This window comes from Oncorhynchus mykiss, chromosome 28, assembly GCF_057628025.1.
Source record: "Oncorhynchus mykiss isolate SJ-2025 chromosome 28, ASM5762802v1, whole genome shotgun sequence".
Taxonomy (NCBI): Eukaryota; Metazoa; Chordata; class Actinopteri; order Salmoniformes; family Salmonidae; genus Oncorhynchus; species Oncorhynchus mykiss.
The window spans coordinates 24,791,431-24,811,027 of NC_143049.1; the positions used below are offsets into that span (position 1 = coordinate 24,791,431).

The 19,597-nt window shown below is 43.8% G+C and overlaps 1 protein-coding gene across 32 annotated transcripts in view; it reads right to left on the reverse strand.

Moving 5' to 3' along the window:
* Nucleotides 1-19,597, reverse strand: part of LOC110508187 (disco-interacting protein 2 homolog C) — a 254,241-nt gene that overhangs the window by 95,019 nt on the left and 139,625 nt on the right. For 10 of the 32 annotated variants that reach the window (XM_090224813.1, XM_090224804.1, XM_090224810.1 and 7 more), the window contains 4 exons: nucleotides 18,170-18,280; nucleotides 16,516-16,644; nucleotides 12,314-12,520; nucleotides 2,450-2,584 (listed from right to left, as the gene is read on the reverse strand). In XM_090224813.1, coding sequence (XP_090080939.1) covers nucleotides 2,450-2,584; nucleotides 12,314-12,520; nucleotides 16,516-16,644; nucleotides 18,170-18,280 — 582 coding nt within the window. Of the gene's footprint in view, nucleotides 1-2,449; nucleotides 2,585-9,292; nucleotides 9,476-12,304; nucleotides 12,521-16,491; nucleotides 16,645-18,169; nucleotides 18,281-19,597 lie in introns of all 32 variants that reach the window. The other 22 variants (XM_090224811.1, XM_090224798.1, XM_090224808.1 and 19 more) reach the window with 4 other exon arrangements.

Below are 19,597 nucleotides of genomic sequence, written 5' to 3' on the forward strand. Positions count from 1 at the left end.
TGACACAGATATATCAAAACAAACTGACATGACACAGACATATCAAAACAAACTGACATGACACCATGACACCATCATATCAAAACAAACTGACATGACACCATCATATCAAAACAAACTGACATGACACCATCATATCAAAACAAACTGACATGACACCAACATATCAAAACAAACTGACATGACACCATCATATCAAAACAAACTGACATAACACCATCATATCAAAACAAAACTGACATGACACCATGACACCATCATATCAAAACAAACTGACATGACACCAACATATCAAAACAAACTGACATGACACCATCATATCAAAACAAACTGACATGACACCATCATATCAAAACAAACTGACATGACACCATGACACCATCATATCAAAACAAACTGACATGACAACATGACACAGACATATCAGAACAAACTGACATGACACCATGACACCATCATATCAAAACAAACTGACATGACACCATGACACCATCATATCAAAACAAACTGACATGACACCAACATATCAAAACAAACTGACATGACACCATCATATCAAAACAAACTGACATGACACCATCATATCAGAACAAACTGACATGACACAATGACACCATCATATCAAAACAAACTGACATGACACCATGACACCATCATATCAAAACAAACTGACATGACACCAACATATCAAAACAAACTGACATGACACCATCATATCAAAACAAACTGACATGACACCATCATATCAAAACAAACTGACATGACACCATGACACCATCATATCAAAACAAACTGACATGACAACATGACACAGACATATCAGAACAAACTGACATGACACCATGACACCATCATATCAAAACAAACTGACATGACAACATGACACAGACATATCAGAACAAACTGACATGACACCATGACACCATCATATCAAAACAAACTGACATGACACCATCATATCAAAACAAACTGACATGACACCATCATATCAAAACATACTGACATGACACCATCATATCAAAACAAACTGACATGACACCATCATATCAAACCAAACTGACATGACACCATGGCACCATCATATCAAAACATACTGACATGACACCAACATATCAAAACGAACTGACATGACATCATCATATCAAAACAAACTGACATGACACCATCATATCAAAACAAACTGACATGACACCATGACACCATCATATCAAAACAAACTGACATGGCACCATGACGCCATCATATCAAAACAAACTGACATGACACCATCATATCAGAACATACTGACATGACAACATGACACAGACATATCAAAACAAACTGACATGACACCATCATATCAGAACAAACCGACATGACACCATGACACAAACATATCAGAACAAACTGACATGACACCAACATATCAAAACAAACTGACATGACACCATGACACCATCATATCAAAACAAACTGACATGGCACCATGACACCATCATATCAAAACAAACTGACATGACACCATGACACCATCATATCAGAACATACTGTCATGACACCATCATATCAAAACAAACTGACATGACACCATGACACCATCATATCAAAACAAACTGACATGACACCATCATATCAAAACAAACTGACATGACACCATGACACCATCATATCAAAACAAACTGACATGGCACCATGACACCATCATATCAAAACAAACTGACATGACACCATGACACCATCATATCAGAACATACTGACATGACACCAACATATCAGAACAAACTGACATGACACCATGACACCATCATATCAAAACAAACTGACATGACACCATCATATCAAAACAAACTGACATGACACCATGACACCAACATATCAGAACAAACTGACATGACACCATCATATCAAAACAAATTAACATGACACCAACATATCAAAAACAAACTAACATGACACCATCATATCAAAACAAACTGACATGACACCATGACACCATCATATCAGAACATACTGACATGACACCATGACCCCAACATATCAAAACATACTGACATGACCCCAACATATCAGAACAAACTGACATGACACCAACATATCAGAACAAACTGACATGACACCATGACACCATCATATCAAAACAAACTGACATGACACCATGACACCAACATATCAGAACAAACTGACATGACACCATGACCCCATCATATCAAAACAAATTGACATGACACCATGACACAAACATATCAGAACAAACTGACATGACACCATGACACCAACATATCAGAACAAACTGACACGACACCATGACACAGACATATCTGAACAAAGAAGGGCTCAGAGCATGATAAATACAAACATGACCCCAAAATACTCTTCACTGTCAAGAAATACATGCACCATGAAAACCAATTTAGGTCACACACACACGGTCATGGATACACACACTACCCCAACCCCTGTGTGTACTCACCATCTCCGGTCTCCATGAGCTCTGCGTTGCCGTACTTTGGCGTGGCCCTGGATGCTGTGGTGGAGCCTTGGGGTCTCTCCACCTGTATTGAGTCTGTGGTGTAGCCGGTGACATCTGGAGGGGTAGAGTGGTTCTCTGGATGTGAGGAGAGGCAAGGTGAAGGAAGCCTGTTACTGTTAGTCCCCCCAGCCCTCAGCCCTATAGCTAACCAAGGGCCACAGGCTGCCATAGGCTGCCACAGCCAAGCCAGCACAACAGTGAGGAGAGGAGGGAAGAGAAGGACTGCCTCTCAAATGGTACCCTACTCCTTGTATAGTGGACTACTGTTGGACACGGCTCATACATACCAGATCCGTATACGCCCTGGTCAAAAGTAGTGCACTATATAGGGAATATGGTTCCATTTGGGATGCAACCTAGGATGGGAGGAGGCACGTAGGCAAGGGTCCAAGGACACAGGGCACACAGACGGCGGGAGGCCACAGGGGTTAGTCAGGTCAGGAGGAGCATGCATCCAAACAAGTGTCCCCGGGTGCAGAATAGACAGACAGACAATGGTTAACTCCAGTAAAAGTAGATTTGAGGAAGGAGAGTGATTGGTATGCTGCTGTGCTGGGTTTCTCTTGGTACTTCCACAGTTCCATAGACCTCAGCCCTTATCAATTGATCTGTTTTAAAATCATAGAGAAAAGTTGTTTCATGTCACCTCATTTTCATTCAAGGACCCCTCTTGCTAGTTTTCCTTTGAACTCAGATTTGAGGTGTATGAAAACACCCGAAGTCCATCCACTCCACAAGGGATGCAACTCTGCAACCATCCAAAACCTATTTTCATCTTTATGAAAATGTAATCTTAACTTTATCTAAGATGATAGATGACCGCTTGGGCCAGTGACCAAAAGGCCGTTGAGCAAGGCAGTTAACCCCCAACAACAACTGCTCCCCGGGCGCCAATGATGTGGACGTTAATTACGGCAGCCCTCCGCACCTCTCTGATCCAGAGACACATTTGGGTTGAATGCATTCAGTTGTGCAACTGACTAGGTATCCCTATACCCTTTCCTAATATTTTGGCAATGTTACATTAGTGAACTAGGCCTTTAGGTTCACATACGTCTCTGCTACGTGTGCGAGGTTGAATGTGTGGGAGCACACTAACATATACAAATATCTATGACAACCGTGTCAAATAAACTAATGCTGTGAATTAAGTTGTCCAAGCTGACACTTGCATGTCCCCAGGACACCGGCCTCTCAGTCAGATTGTGATAAAAGGGGAAAAATGGGATTTAAACAACAAAACAAAGTGGCCATCCGCTAGGTTTTTGGTAAACAGCTGAGAGACGGAGTAAAACAAGCTTATAGTTTGGGTTCCAATGGGTTAAGCAAATTGAACTAAGCTCATGATCATTAAAGCATTTATAAGTTATATTCTTGTCCAAAATATATATGTACCAATCCAAGATTGCCCCAGTACTGGAGCTGCAGGAGATTTGATGCACTTCATGAAACTGTGTTTTTAATCAATACCGCTCCCTCTTCAATCCCCTGGTCATAACATAATTCCCCCAAATGCTTCAACATTACATCATTGATGCAACACTTCCGCCTCTCCCTCTCTCTGAGACATCCCACATGTGACATCTATCCTTAAATTCACTGTAAAAAATAAATCATTTTTACTCTCCATCTCCCACTCGACACGTATCACTTTTCAGATTCTTTGAAGTGCCAGACGTTTTTGAAAGTCTAATCATGCCGTGAATTCCCATTTTCTCCCCATCATACCGACCTGGACAATGTCAAAAAGCATCAGCCATTACTTTTTTCCCTGCTAGATTTAGATTCTGATTGAAGTGGATGAGCGTGTGAAATCATTCCAGACACTATTTGTGAAGAGAAACCACAAGGAACTTCCTTCACTGTCTTTACTTTACATTCCTAGTGCTCCGGCTCAATCTCTCAGCTTTCCACTGTAAAACACTAGAGCCCCAGTCAAGGACCATACATAAGCTAAAGTGGATCAAACACCGGTACTAGCTAGCCATAGCACTCATCTATAAGGGCCGGTAACCACAAGTATGTGAGAGCAATATCATTCATAGACCACCATACTGTCTGCTATGAGTAATCTTCCTTTCAGTGATAATTCATCATGTTAGATGAAGATGCCTATGGTTTTGTCCCAAACAGCACTGAATTCCCTATTTAGTGCACTATTGAGCACATAGGCCTTTATGATAAGAGCTTCCTAAAGCTGATTTAATTTTTTTAAAATTTATGGACAAAGAATGTGTCATCACCTTCCATCAATTCCCATAGGGCTCTGTTCAAAACTAGTGCACTATAGAGGCAATAGGATGCCATTTGGGATGCAGATATATATTCTTACCACCAGTGTCCATGTGAGGTTAGATAAAGAGATCAATGAGAGAGGGAAAGCGCTCCAGAGCCAACTAGGTTAAACAAGACTCACATTGACAATGTTAGACCAAGTACAACATTACTGCCACTCCCACTTAGCCTCGTCCTTTCTCTCTTTACCTGTCTTTACCCCTCCCTCCCCATCTCCATCCCTTTCTCTCACTCACGCCCTGCCCATCTCCCTCCCTACATGAGGCGGCACCCAACTGGCCCAGCGTCATCTGGGTTGGGGGAGGGTTTGGCCAGCCAGGATGTCCTTGTCCCATCACATTGTAGCGACTCCTGTGGCGGGCCGGGCACATGCACGCTGACTATGGTAGCCACTTGTACGGTGTTTCCTTCGACACATTGGTGTGGCTGGCTTCCGGGTTAAGCAAGCAATGTGTCAAGAACAGTGTGGCTTGGCAGGGTTGTGTTTCGGAGGATGCATGGCTCTCAACCTTCGCATCTCCCGAGTACACACGGGAGTTGCAGCGATGGGACAAGACTAACTACCAATTGGATATCACGAAATTGGGGACGGAAAAAAACGGCAAAAAGGCTAAATAAACATATTTTTGTTTCACCTTTATTTAACCAGGTAGGCTAGTTGAGAACACCTTTATTTAACCAGGTAGGCTAGTTGAGAACACCTTTATTTAACCAGGTAGGCTAGTTGAGAACACCTTTATTTAACCAGGTAGGCTAGTTGAGAACAAGTTCTCATTTGCAACTGCGACCTGACCAAGATAAAGCATAGCAATTCGACACAAACAACACAGAGTTACACATGGAATAAACAAAACATAGTCAATAATACAGTAGAACAAAAGAAAACAAAAAGTCTATATACAGTGAGTGCAAATGAGGTGAGATAAGGGAGGTAAGGCAATAAATAGGCCACGGTGGCGAAGTAATTACAATATACCAATTAAACACTGGAATGGTAGATGTGCAGAAGATGAATGTGCAAGTAGAGATACTGGGGTGCAAAGGAGCAAGATAAATAAATAAATACTGTATGGGGATGAGGTATGTATAGATGGATGGATGGATGGATAGATGGGCTGTTTACAGATGGGCTATGTATACAGATGCAGTGATCTGTGAGCTCCTCTGACAGCTGGTGCTTAAAGCTAGTGAGGGAGATATGAGTCTCCAGCTTTAGAGATTTTTGCAGTTCGTTCCAGTCATTGGCTTTGGGGGTGACCAATGAGATATACCTGCTGGAGTGTGCTAAGAGTGGGTGCTGCTATGGTAACCAGTGAGCTGAGATACGGCGGGGCTTTACCTAGCAGAGACTTCTAGATAACCTGTTGCCAGTAGGTTTAGCGACGAGTATGAAGCGAGGGCCAACCAACGAGAGCGTACAGGTCGCAGTGGTGGGTAGTGTATGGGGCTTTGGTGACAAAACGGATGGCACTGTGATAGACTGCATCTAGTTTGTTGAGTAGAGTGTTGGAGGCTATTTTATAGATGACATCACCAAAGTCGAGGATTGGAAGGATGGTCAGTTTTACGAGGGTATGTTTGGCAGCATGAGTGAAGGATGCTTTGCTGCGATATAGGAAGCCAATTCTAGATTTGATTTTGGATTGGAGATGCTTAATGTGAGTCTGGAAGGAGAGTTTACAGTCTAACCAGACACCTAGGTATTTGTAGTTGTCCACGTATTCTAAGTCAGAGCCGTCCAGAGTAGTGATGCTGGACGGGCGGGCAGGTGCGGGCAATGATCGGTTGAATAGCATGCATTTAGTTTTACTTGCATTTAAGAGCAGTTGGAGGCCACGGAAGGAGAGTTGTATGGCATTGAAGCTCATCTGGAGGTTAGTTAACACAGTGTCCAAAGAGGGGCCAGAAGTATACAGAATGGTGTCGTCTGCATAGAGGTGTATCAGAGAATCACCAGCAGCAAGAGCAACATCATTGATGTATACAGAGAAGAGAGTCGGCCTGAGAATTGAACCCTGTGGCACCCCCATAGAGACTGCCAGAGTTCCGGACAACAGGCCCTCCGATTTGACACACTGAACTCTATCAGAGAAGTAGTTGGTAAACCAGGCGAGGCAATCATTTAAGAAACCAAGGCTATCGAGTCTGCCAATAAGAATGTGATGATTGACAGAGTCGAAAGCCTTGGCCAGGTCGATGAATACGGCTGCACAGTAATGTCTCTTATCGATGGCGGTTATGATGTCGTTTAGGACCTTGAGCGTGGCTGAGGTGCACCCATGACCAGCTCTGAAACCAGATTGCATAGCAGAGAAGGTACGGTGGGATTCAAAATGGTCGGTAATCTGTTTGTTAACTTGTATTTTGCTAGGCTAGCTAGCTACCAGCAGAGGTTATTGACACTTAGATTTGACTTCTGCTATCAGAATACAAAGATAGCATTGAAAAGTCGCCTTGTCTGATTGTGTTCAGATCTGGCTGACCACTTCGCGAGGGGGTCAGGGATGCATTGCATGCCGATTTCTAAAAGCGCACACAGTGGGGACGTCATCAGCACTCCTCTCACAAGTCACCAGAAAACGAGAGGCATCTTTTCATTATAACGTTGGAGGAAATACGTTCCTAGCGTGTGAGGAACATGTTTGCTGGCCTCATAAATACTAGCTAATATTAAGAAAAACATGTTTTTGTTTGGCTAGAGTTATGCTAACCCGTTTGCAATCCCTTTAGCGTTGCTTGCTAGCTTCAGAGGTTAGCTGGCTAGTTAGCTACAGTAGTTAGCAACTGCCATTGTTGTTGTGTTATCTTATTTAGCCTATTTCACTGTTTGTATACTGGCATTTGATTATAGCGCGGGAATAGGGAATCCGGACACAGTAGACATATTTAAATGTAGGTGTAGATGCATTACGCTTTTGGAATTCCATGATCAGAACTCTATGATCAGAGCTAAAGCTGCATGATCAGAACTCTATGATCAGAGATAAAGCTGCATGATCAGAACTCGATGCTAAAAGCTGGATGAACTGTCAAGTCTAGACACGGCCAGAATGCTTTCTCCAGATATTGCATTTCCTACCAGCAGCTCAAGCATGCTAATGTTATAGGAAGGGCTGCTCTTTGTACATAACATCTGTTTACCTGAGCCAGAGTGAACAGACAGACACTGGCCAGCAGTACTAAGCAGGCAGTGAGAGACTAAGGCTGTTTCCCAAAAGAAACCCTATTCCATTACTTTTGACCAGCGCTATATAGCGGACTATATAGGGAATAGGGTGTTATTTGGGATTATAAACAGTGTACAAAACACCTTCCTAATATTGACTTGCCCCCCTCTCCTTTTATAGCTCAACACCTACAGAAACAATAATGAGCTATAGGGAATCCAGTGACAGCTAGACTACAGTACACGACGCAGGCGGAGAAAGAAACGCTGAACTGCAATGGAATCTATGGATCGTCACATAGGCTGCGTTCCAGGCTGACTACATTGCAGACGCATGCCATATTTCACAATGCATGGAAAGGTGCATCGTCTGCAATGTAGAACGCAACCATAGACTGCAAAACATCATTCCATTAGGAATGGGAACCCCTTCCAGAATGATGTTAATGGTTATGTGGTGTTCTCAGACGTTGATCAATGGTTGATTATAGTCTGGACCAGGCCTTTGTTTTCAGAACATTCATCTACTTCCACCTGAGGGATTGTAGAATCCTTTTCTTTTCTCTAGTTGTTACATACGGAGGGATAACTCATTTCACTAATTCACTCTCCCCGCCAAATAGTGACTGTTGGAATAATGGATGGGTTCAATCAAGGCATTCTTCAATGCTGGTTCAGTGGGTTCTTTAAGCATCGAGCAGAGTTTTGGCACTGAAAAGTACAACTCAAAGGGCATTTTAAACAGACTAATTAAAACAATGTGGCACCTGCCTAAAGTTCAGATTCAAAGTGTACCCTCCCGACTACCCAATAAAAAACTCAGAGATTGGGAGAGCAGGGAGTGTCTAAAATCAAACAGAACATACTGTACATTACAACAAGCACCACCTCCACATAACTGGAGCAGCCATCCATCTGCTTTGTGTCGAAGACAAAAAGCATTCTTGAACATGCAGTCTCTTATCTTGTCCACCAAATAAATACATGTATTTCTCACCATTAGATCAATAAATATTTCTCAGCCATGAAAGCAACCAAAACCAGTTTCCTGCAATATTGATGTTGATTTTCCATCAACACCGTGGCTCTCACCCACAAAGGGTACTCCACACACTCAGATTCATACGATCACAGTACTCATTAGCCAAAGCTATCCATGGGTTAGCATCACTTCTCTTCTCCCAGCTTTTCACACAACTGTAGCTAGAGCATGACACCACTTTGACATTGAACGCCACAATTGATCATCAGAAAGCAAATGGGTGCGGGGCTGCGGCTAGAGGGGAGGGGTTGACTGCCCCCCTGCACGGTAGGATACTGACCCTGCTTCTCCAGGGGCGGCTGCTGCCAGACGAGCTCCGATCCACCTGATCCAAACTCACAGGACCGCCTCACCACAGGACCAGGACCTGAGTTCCCATTCTCTACTGTGACTGGGGCTGGTGTGCCCAGGAGAGCTGGGGCCTTCCTAGTTTTCCTCTTCAGAGAGAGGTGAGCAATGGGCCCTGCGTGTGAGGAGGGGAAAACCAGAACCTTAAATCTAGACTACGGCAACCACACAGGGCCAAACCAAGTCACTACTGTAGCCAGATGGAGGGAAGACACACTGCAGGGTCTCTCTGCAGGAGGCATCAGCCATATGGAGGGGAAATATAATCTGTGTTTCACATGGCACCCTATTGACTTTATAGTGCACTAGTTCTGACCAGCTCTGGTCAAAAGTAGTGAACTCAAAATGAAATAGGGTGCAATTTAAGACACATCCATAGATGAGGGTGGGGGCGAGGGGTATGGAGAAAAGCAACTTATCTACACGGGCAGGCAGAACCACACTGATGGGAAGGGAGGGAGGGAGAGGGGATGAAGGGAAGGAAAATGCTTTTTCTTTAGCCTTTTAAAAAGCCAACACACACGGGAGCTGGTTTGTTTTGGCCTCTAATGGGAGCCAAGAGGGAAATCAGATCCGTAACATTCACACACACAGGTAAGGATATCCTCCTCTGAAATACACACCTAGTGGAGAGAGACACACAAACATCATGCTATGTTGTGACAACAAAATGCTATTTGAATGTCATGGAAACACCTCTTAAAACCAAGGATTTAGAGAGTTACTCATAAAGTTACTAAAACACAACTATACAGTTTGATGGAATTAAATCTAACTATCAGAACGACTGGATGTTGACAAGTGTTTTGATTGATAGATTGCCAAAAGAATCTAGTGATTGATTGACTAACTCTTAACTGTCTTACTGACAGGCTGTCATAGTACACATCAAGACTGTAAGTGGTGTTCCATTACATGTCAACTATACCTAATAACTGATACATGATATCACATTTCCTAGTTCAGTGAAAGTCTACATCTACCACAGCACGAGTCCCCAGTTCTTCCAGTGCTGCTTCAAAGTGTCCCCATTTCAAAGTAATGGTAGCAGGAGGAGGGACTGGCACAAACACCAGATAAACATCACATCTCAGTGTTTAAAATGTCTCTTCACTGAGTAGAAGAAGCCAATCAGCAGTTGGCTACTAGCGGTGTCTGCGACCCAACTGTCACGGCACCCTACTCCCAACACTGTGCATTACTTCAGACTGTCCGCTAGCTGTGTCTACCTGACGGGATCCTCAATGTGGTGTCTGTTCTGTGCTTCGTCTCTGGTAGCCATCAAACTTGTGTCAGAAGCATGAAAACAGACTAGCCACAAGAACAGTTTACACAGACAACATTGGAGAACAGCAGTTCATGGTCATAGCTCTTCTAAGTATGGTTGTTTTGTTATTTTGTCCTTCAATTGACATGTATTATGCAGTGACTACAACGAAGGGGTTAACTAAGTCTAGGGTATAAGAAGATAAACAAAAACAAGAGCTTCTCTTCGTGAGGAGTATGGGCTGCATGCAAGTAAAAAGAAAGCAAATATTTCCACACAGGAAGCATTGCAGGCTAGTGTTGTGTGCATGCCTTAGGGGTTGGAACATTAAAGGATAGGTGAGGGGTGATGTGAGCAGCACACACGCGCGAATGCACACACACGTGCACACATACATACTGTGGGGGTGTTGATAGAGAACGCCAACAACAGGAATACTTTTCCCACATTTTGTCATGTTACAGCCTGAATTTTTATTTATTAACTTGAGATTTTGTGTCACTGGCCTACACACAATACCTCATAATGTGAAAATTGAATTATGTTTTTTAGAAATGTTTACAAATTACTTAAAAATTAAAAACTGAAATGTCTCGAGTCAATAAGTATTCAACCCCTTTGTTGTGGCAAAGAAAATTTCTTAACAAGCCACATAAGTTGCATGGACACACTGTGTGCAATAAGTGTTTAACATGATTTTTGAATGACTACCTCGTCTTTGTACACCACACATACAAATAATTGTAAGGTCCCTCAGTCGAGCAGTGAATTTCAAACATAGATTCAACCACAAAGACCAGCAAGGTTTTCCAATGCCTCGCAAAGAAGAGCACCTATTGGTAGATGGGTAAAAAAAAAACTGACATTTGAATATCCCTTTGAGCATGGTGAAGTTATTAATTACACTTTGGATGGTGTATCAATACACCCAGTCACTACAAATATACAGGCATCCTTCCTAACTCAGTTGCTGGAGAGGAAGGAAACCGCTCAGGGATTTCACCATGAGGCCAATGGTGACTTTAAAACAGTTACAGAGTTGAATGGCTGTGATAGGACATAAGTGAGGATGGCTCAACTACATTGTAGTTACTCTACAATACTAACCTAAATGACAGTGAAAAGAAGGATGCCTGCACTCTTCAAATTTACAAGCATGGTGGTGGCTGCATCATTTTATGGGTATGCTTGTCATCGGCAAGGACTATGGATTTTTTTAGGGTAAAAATAAACGGAATAGAGCTAAGCAGAGGCAAAATCTGAGAAGAAAACCTGGGATGTTTCAAGAATAATGTGCAAATATTGTACAATCCAAGTGTGAAAAGCTCTTAGACTTACCCAGAAAGACTCACAGCAGTAATCGCTGCCAAATGTGATTCCAACATGTATTGGTGTGAATACTTATGTAAATTACATATTTCTGTATTTCAGTTTCCATAAATTTGCAAACATTTCTAAAAACATGTTTTCACTTTGTCATTATGGATTACTGTGTGTAGATGGGTGAGAAAATAAATACATTTGATCCATTTTCAATTCAGGTTTTAAAAATGAGGAATAAGTCAAAGGGTATGAATACTTTCTGCAGGCACTGTAAGTAAGACAAACATACCCTAACACACAGAGGTAGATACAAGTAGGTAAGCAAGGTTATAGTTGAAGGGTGGGTTTGTTTACCTGACTTACCGAGGTGTGTCTGGCCCATGACATCTGCTAGCCGGCTGGCTGCCCCGCTCCCTCCGCTCTGCGTGGAGGAGGAGGAGGTGGTGGAGGAGGTGGTGGAGCCGTGGATGGCCCTGCTGATCCAGTTCTCCATGTTGATGCTGCCCTGGCTGGAGGTGGGTGTGCCCTCACCCTGCATGGAGCCCTCTTCCTCAGAGCCTGACGACGTGTCTGGAGGGGGGGGGAGTGGAGCAGAGAGGAAGAGAGGGTTTACGACAGCAGGGAAACACACACATGAACAGAATTACATACGCGCACACACAAACACCTGCATGTCACTGTCGGACATTTGCACAACAAATAGATACTAAACTCTGTCATGGCCCTGAGGGGATTTCCCCTCCCCCCTAACATACCCCCTCCACACCTGATTCGGAGGGGTTGGATTAAATGCGGAAGACTTATTTTGGTTGAATGCATTCAGTTGTTTAACTGTCTAGGTATCCTCTTTCCTATTCCCCTCTTCGCCACCTATACAGTGGATACAGGTGTGTCCACAGAAGGCATGCCGATCAGAGAGTTGACAGACACTTGATCCTGACAATGAGGGGGAGAATGGCTTCCTTCCACAGTATCAGAGTCAGACTGTAGGAACACTACAGCCCCCTACTGCCCTACATAACACTACAGCCCCCTGCTACCCTACAGAACCCTACTGTCCTCTACTGCCCTACAGAACCATACTGCCCTACAGAACCATACGGCCCTACAGCCCCCTACTGCCCTACAGAACCCTACTGTCCTCTACTGCACTACAGCCCCCTACTGCCCTACAGAACCCTACAGCCCCCTCGAGAAACCTACTGCCCCATACAGAACCCTACAGCCCCCTACAGAACTCTACTGCCCCCTACAGAACCCTACTGCCCCCTACAGAACCCACAGCCCCAGAACCTCTCACCATTAGGCTGATTCACTGCCATGCACCCAAATCCACCGCAACACACAGACATAGTCTCAGCACAAACACTCTTAGATCATCCACTCTGTTCTGTTAATATCACAACTCCTCACCCAGGGATGTTTTTAGCTCTAGTCTGTCGTAGTGGCTCAGTCTGGGGATGAGTGAGTGTGATTCTTTGTGTGCTTAATTTTGCATATGTTTTGCATACTGTGTCAGGACAGGGCTGTCTGCCTGTGGGCCGGGCCAAGGGAGGGGAACAAACAGAGAAAGTGCGGGGATCATGACGACTCATTTCAGAACGAGCTACTGAGAGAGATAAACAACAGAGGTGTGTGTGTGTGTGTGATACAGTGGCCTCAAACCTGAAACATTGACCTTTTCTAAAAATAAAAATAAAAATCTGCATGGACTAACTTTGTAAAAGGTGTAAATGTACTTAATGGGTTTTATGAGTGGACATAAAATATAAGTTAGTCTTTTCTTGGCCAGACTAAACGTACACAGTAAATGTCTTCCCACTGTCTTTCCTAGTGACAGCAGTGAGAGAGACGGTAACCTTTGCTGGGCTGAGGGAGGTCTCCTCCAGCATGCAGCATACTGTATGCTAGCTCAAACTATAGAATTACATACAAATTATAGGATCTCTATTGCTCCAACACACTGAAGGCCACTGGGGTTTCATCTGCCCAAAAGGATGTCTGCTGCAGCCTGTGAAATGAAGCCAAAAGGGGGTAGACTAGGGCAACAACACTGGCAGCTCTGCCCTGCCATTGGCCATTTGCATTTTGCCACATCAGAGCGCTGTCTGATTGGCCAGCGCTATGTAGAGTGCTGCCTGATAGGCCAGAGGTGTTGTCAGTCAAATTGGTGACAGCTGTCAGTCAGCAGAGCTCACACCTGGGCTCTCCTATGTTGTTGACACTGGGACAGATAAGAGTGTGTGTGTATATCGTATATAGCGTCCTGTTTTGAAAAAGACTACCCATGTATACAGTATGGTCTTAATAAAGTACTGGACATCAGCATTTGATTTGCCGGTCCTATGCGCCTTCAATATTAATTACTTTGATTATGCTTCTTCTGCTGAGGCTGATAAGGTGTTGTGATACTGTGATACTGTGTGCACACACACACACACACACACACACACACACACACACACACACACACACACACACACACACACACACACACACACACACACACACACACACACACACTTAGATGGGAATAGAGGCAGAGGCTTTTGACAAGCTGGTCAAAACTATATAGTGATATAGGGAATAGGGAGCTATTTTGGGACACAGACATGTACAAAATAAAATCGCCATACTAATTACTTACAAAGACAGACAAGAAAACAAATAAAGAGTGGAGTCCATATTGGAGTTGGCAGGTTGTGGAGGAATAGTGTGCTCCAATGGAATACTGCTGCTTGCCTTGCTTGGTATGATGGGTGTGTGTGGGACTTTTTCCCCACATGCACCCAGCCTCACAGGCAGTCAGGCACAAACAACGCCAGCGCTCAAGGGGCTGTTCGCTCTGCCTAGAAGAATTGTGCGTGCCCTGCTAATTTGGAATCATGTGAAAATGTGCTTGTGGCGATTCCTAAATGGATGTCAATTGTGTGTGTGTTCAGTAAATTAATCCCTGTAGAAGCCTCACTCCCAGCCTTCAGCACTAATGCAAATAAGATGGTCTCATATCGCTGTCACACACACACGCACCTCTGTCCACGCCACGCCACTCCATAACACAGCTCTGTTCACTCCCTAACACAGCCCTCTCTCATAAAGACACTGTCCATAAAGACACACTCCATAAACCCCTGGCTGGGTGGGGTATGCCGTGTTACATTACTATAGCTATACAGTACAAAACAGGCGATGACGTCAACACCTTATTGCTGTTGTCAGTGATTTAGCACACAGCCAGATGTTGGTTAGTGGGATACGGCAAAGGGAGAAATGAGCTCTAGCATCTAACGTGCTAGTATTATTAACCATATACTCATTCTATAAGCTGAGCATAAGAGTGATGGAGCAAAAGAGTCCCATATTCTCTATTTAGTGCACTATGCGCCCCCCGGAGCCCTGGTCAAAAGTAGTGCACTATATAGGGAATAGGGTATAGTTTGAGATGTAACTGAAGTCTGTAGTTCAGCTTTTATTTTCGACAAGGGTCTGGAAGAAGTGACTGAAATTGATGGCAATCACAATTATCCTATAGAAGAAGGTCAAAATGGTCATCTATCAACTGTTTTTAGCCAGCATGAGCAACAGCTTCAAGTCGAGTGAACCCCTCCCATGGTCATCTATGACATCATGTCAGTACTAGCTTCTTTCTGCTCCTGACACTGACAGACTGGGGACGTTTGATCTGTAACGTCTCTGGAGTGTCATCAACTCTAGTGCTAAAATACTACTGAACTGAAGTGTTAAATTGCTGTTGCATCTAAATGGATGCTATGCTTAAAAAGTATTTCTATATGCACAATATCAAGAGGAAACAACTTAATCATACATTAACGTCGATTAGGCTTTCATATTGACTCATTTAGTTGTAATTACATCCAGTCAAGAAATAACGTAGATACTCTTCAACAACGTATGTGATAAATTGATGTATTTCCAACCCAGGCTGATTGAACTGACCAACACACACACGGAGTATAACAAAAATGAGCAACACCTTCGTAATATTAAGTTGCACACACACACAATCCATGTCTTAACTGTCTCAAGGCTTCAAAATCATTATTTAACCTGTCTCCTCCTCTTCATCTACACTGATTCAAGTGGATTTAACAAGTGACATCAATAAGGGATCATAACTTTCACCTGGGTTCACCTGGTCAGTCTCATGGAAAGAGCAGCTGTTCTTAATGTTTTGTATCCAGAGTGTATACTGTTCTACTCTTCCTGATTGACTAAACATCAGATTAAACACACACATTAGTGACACTGAATGAGTGAGTTAGTGAGGGGCAGGGACAGGGACAGGGGCAGGGACAGGCTGGAGGCATATTCACGCCTCCAGGGTGAAGATTCCCCTAGGTACAGATCTAGGATCAGTTTCCGCTCCCCCAATCCTAACCTAAACCATAAGTGGGAAAAATGCAAAACTGACCCAAGATCACGACCAGGGACAATGTCACCCTACATCAATCTTCAGGCGTACACACACACGCCACACACATACACAGTGCAGTGGAGCAGTCCCAGGCTGCTATGATTACCTTGGTGTCCTATATGTTCCTCACCTGGGGGAGTGTAGGCATCCATGGAGGACTGCACGACCAGGGAGCGGCGCTTGGAGGGCATGGGTACTGCCATCTTACCACGCTCCTTCTGTTTGGCAAGAGCTGCCTGCACAGCCTCTGTGTGGACATCTGCAAAACACACAGCGCAGGACAGACATGTTGGAAGACCTGACAAACTCCCAGTTTTCAGGTTAATTACGGGACAAATTAAATGAGTCTGTGGAATGTATATTTCACTAAACAATATATACTATATATAATTAGAACAAGGACAACAATTACAGTATATATTGTTGCTAAAGTATATTATTTTGAAAAGCATAGGCTTAGAAGATTGGGATGAAATAATCACTGTGAATGTAGCCGAAATACTACTTCAGAAGTTCCACAGTGTATGTACAGTAACAAGCAACATTGTTCATTGTCGATACTCTCAAGGTGGTAGTTGTCTTCTTCTACACTGGGGACTTCACCGCTGTTGGCTTCTCACAAAAGCAAGACGACATCTCACTCTAAGTGGACTAATCTAACCAAACAATAGGCTGATAAAACATTGTGCCATAATGTAACTTATAAAAGATCATAAAGAAAGAGTTTGGTTTTAGTGAGGAAAAACTATTGCCAGTAACCTATGCCCTTTATGTCTCGATGCTTTAGTGGCCCTGTTTAGTAACGGCCATTGAGAACAGACTCTGGTTGTATCCCAAATGGCACCCCATTCCTTTTCTAGTGCTCCACTTTGACCGGAGCCCTATGTACTCTGGTCAAAAGTAGTACACCAGAAAGGCAATAGGGTGCCATTTGGGACGCATCCAAAGCCTTTGTGGTTGTCATGTATTCTTTAATTCAACATGAATCCTGTTTTATAGGGCTGTATTCTAGGAACTTGTGTGCCCATTGGCTGCTCCCTCTATGTCTGGGTCTGAATAATGTCTCCAGACAACTGAAGCTTAATGTGAGATCATTGTGTCCAGCCCTATAATAGGCTATTATTAAGAGCACCAATAGCTGTGTGTAAAGCAAAGCACTGGTAAAATACAACAAAAACCATGATGCAAACCAACAGGAAGTATGGTGCCATTTGGGGCACAGAAAATGTGTGTTTCTAAGACAAAGCTAGAACACAGTGCCAGAATCTGTGGTTGGTATGTTGAGTCATTTGTCTGCAAACCACAGAAATGATTAGCCTTTTGATATATATATATATATATATATATATATATATATATATATATGAATGAAGTGGTTCATTGGTCTAAATAGGAGTGATAAACAGCATTGGGGTGGTAAATAAAAAGCTTGTTTTTATGCATTTAGCATTAATAGTATAAAAAACAACGCTCTTGGTAATCCAAATTAATTATGTTACCACAAACCAAATGTAATTTAGTGTTTAAAATGCAGTTCTCCATTAGTGCTTCTATACTGTCCTATAGTAACTGCCAAGTTGCTAACTGTACTTCAGGAAGACAACTCACAGAGCTGAATGTACAACCAGGTGCATGGTGAAAAAAGGGTATTCAAAATAGAAGAGAAACTACAGCACACTGGTAATACTGGGTTTTTGTCATTTGTATTACGTTTCCAACTGTATACCATGAGCTTGAGTTTTGTGTTACTGTTTGTGATGTGTTGAAAGGTGTTTCTGGCGTACCTGATCTGTAGCGTTCGTCCCGGGAGCCAGAGGAGCGGCGGCGGTGGTAGCGAGAGGAGGAGCCGGGGGTGACAGGAGTTCTCCTCTCGTGGGGCACAGAAGGGTCCATCCCTTGGGTGGAGAGGGAGAAGACAGAGTTAACTACATTACAGCCTGACCACCATCAGCACTGTACCTGTTGCTACAGTACAGCCTGACCACCATCAGCACTGTACCTGTTACTACAGTACAGCCTGACCACCATCAGCACTGCACCTGTTACTACAGTACAGCCTGACCACCATCAGCACTGTACCAGTTACTACAGTACAGCCTGACCACCATCAGCACTGTACCTGTTGCTACAGTACAGCCTGACCACCATCAGCACTGTACCTGTTACTACAGTACAGCCTGACCACCATCAGCACTGCACCTGTTACTACAGTACAGCCTGACCACCATCAGCACTGCACCTGTTACTACAGTACAGCCTGACCACCATCAGCACTGCACCTGTTACTACAGTACAGCCTGACCACCATCAGCACTGCACCTGTTACTACAGTACAGCCTGACCACCATCAGCACTGTACCTGTACAGCCTGACCACCATCAGCACTGTACCTGTTACTACAGTACAGCCTGACCACCATCAGCACTGTACCTGTTACTACAGTACAGCCTGAACACCATCAGCACTGCACCTGTTACTACAGTACAGCCTGACCACCATCAGCACTGTACCTGTTACTACAGTACAGCCTGACCACCATCAGCATTGTACCTGTACAGCCTGACCACCATCAGCACTGTACCTGTACAGCCTGACCACCATCAGCACTGTACCTGTACAGCCTGACCACCATCAGCACTGTACCTGTTACTACAGTACAGCCTGACCACCATCAGCACTGCACCTGTTACTACAGTACAGCCTGACCACCATCACCACTGTACCTGTTACTACAGTACAGCCTGACCACCATCAGCACTGTACCTGTACAGCCTGACCACCATCAGCACTGTACCTGTTACTACAGTACAGCCTGACCACCATCAGCACTGCACCTGTTACTACAGTACAGCCTGACCACCATCAGCACTGTACCTGTTACTACAGTACAGCCTGACCACCATCAGCACTACACCTGTTACTACATTACAGCCTGACCACCATCAGCACTGTACCTGTTACTACAGTACAGCCTGACCACCATCAGCACTGCACCTGTTACTACAGTACAGCCTGACCACCATCAGCACTGTACCCATTACTACAGTACAGCCTGACCACCATCAGCACTGTACCTGTTACTACAGTACAGCCTGACCACCATCAGCACTGTACCTGTACAGCCTGACCACCATCAGCACTGTACCTGTTAATACAGTACAGCCTGACCACCATCAGCACTGCACCTGTTACTACAGTACAGCCTGACCACC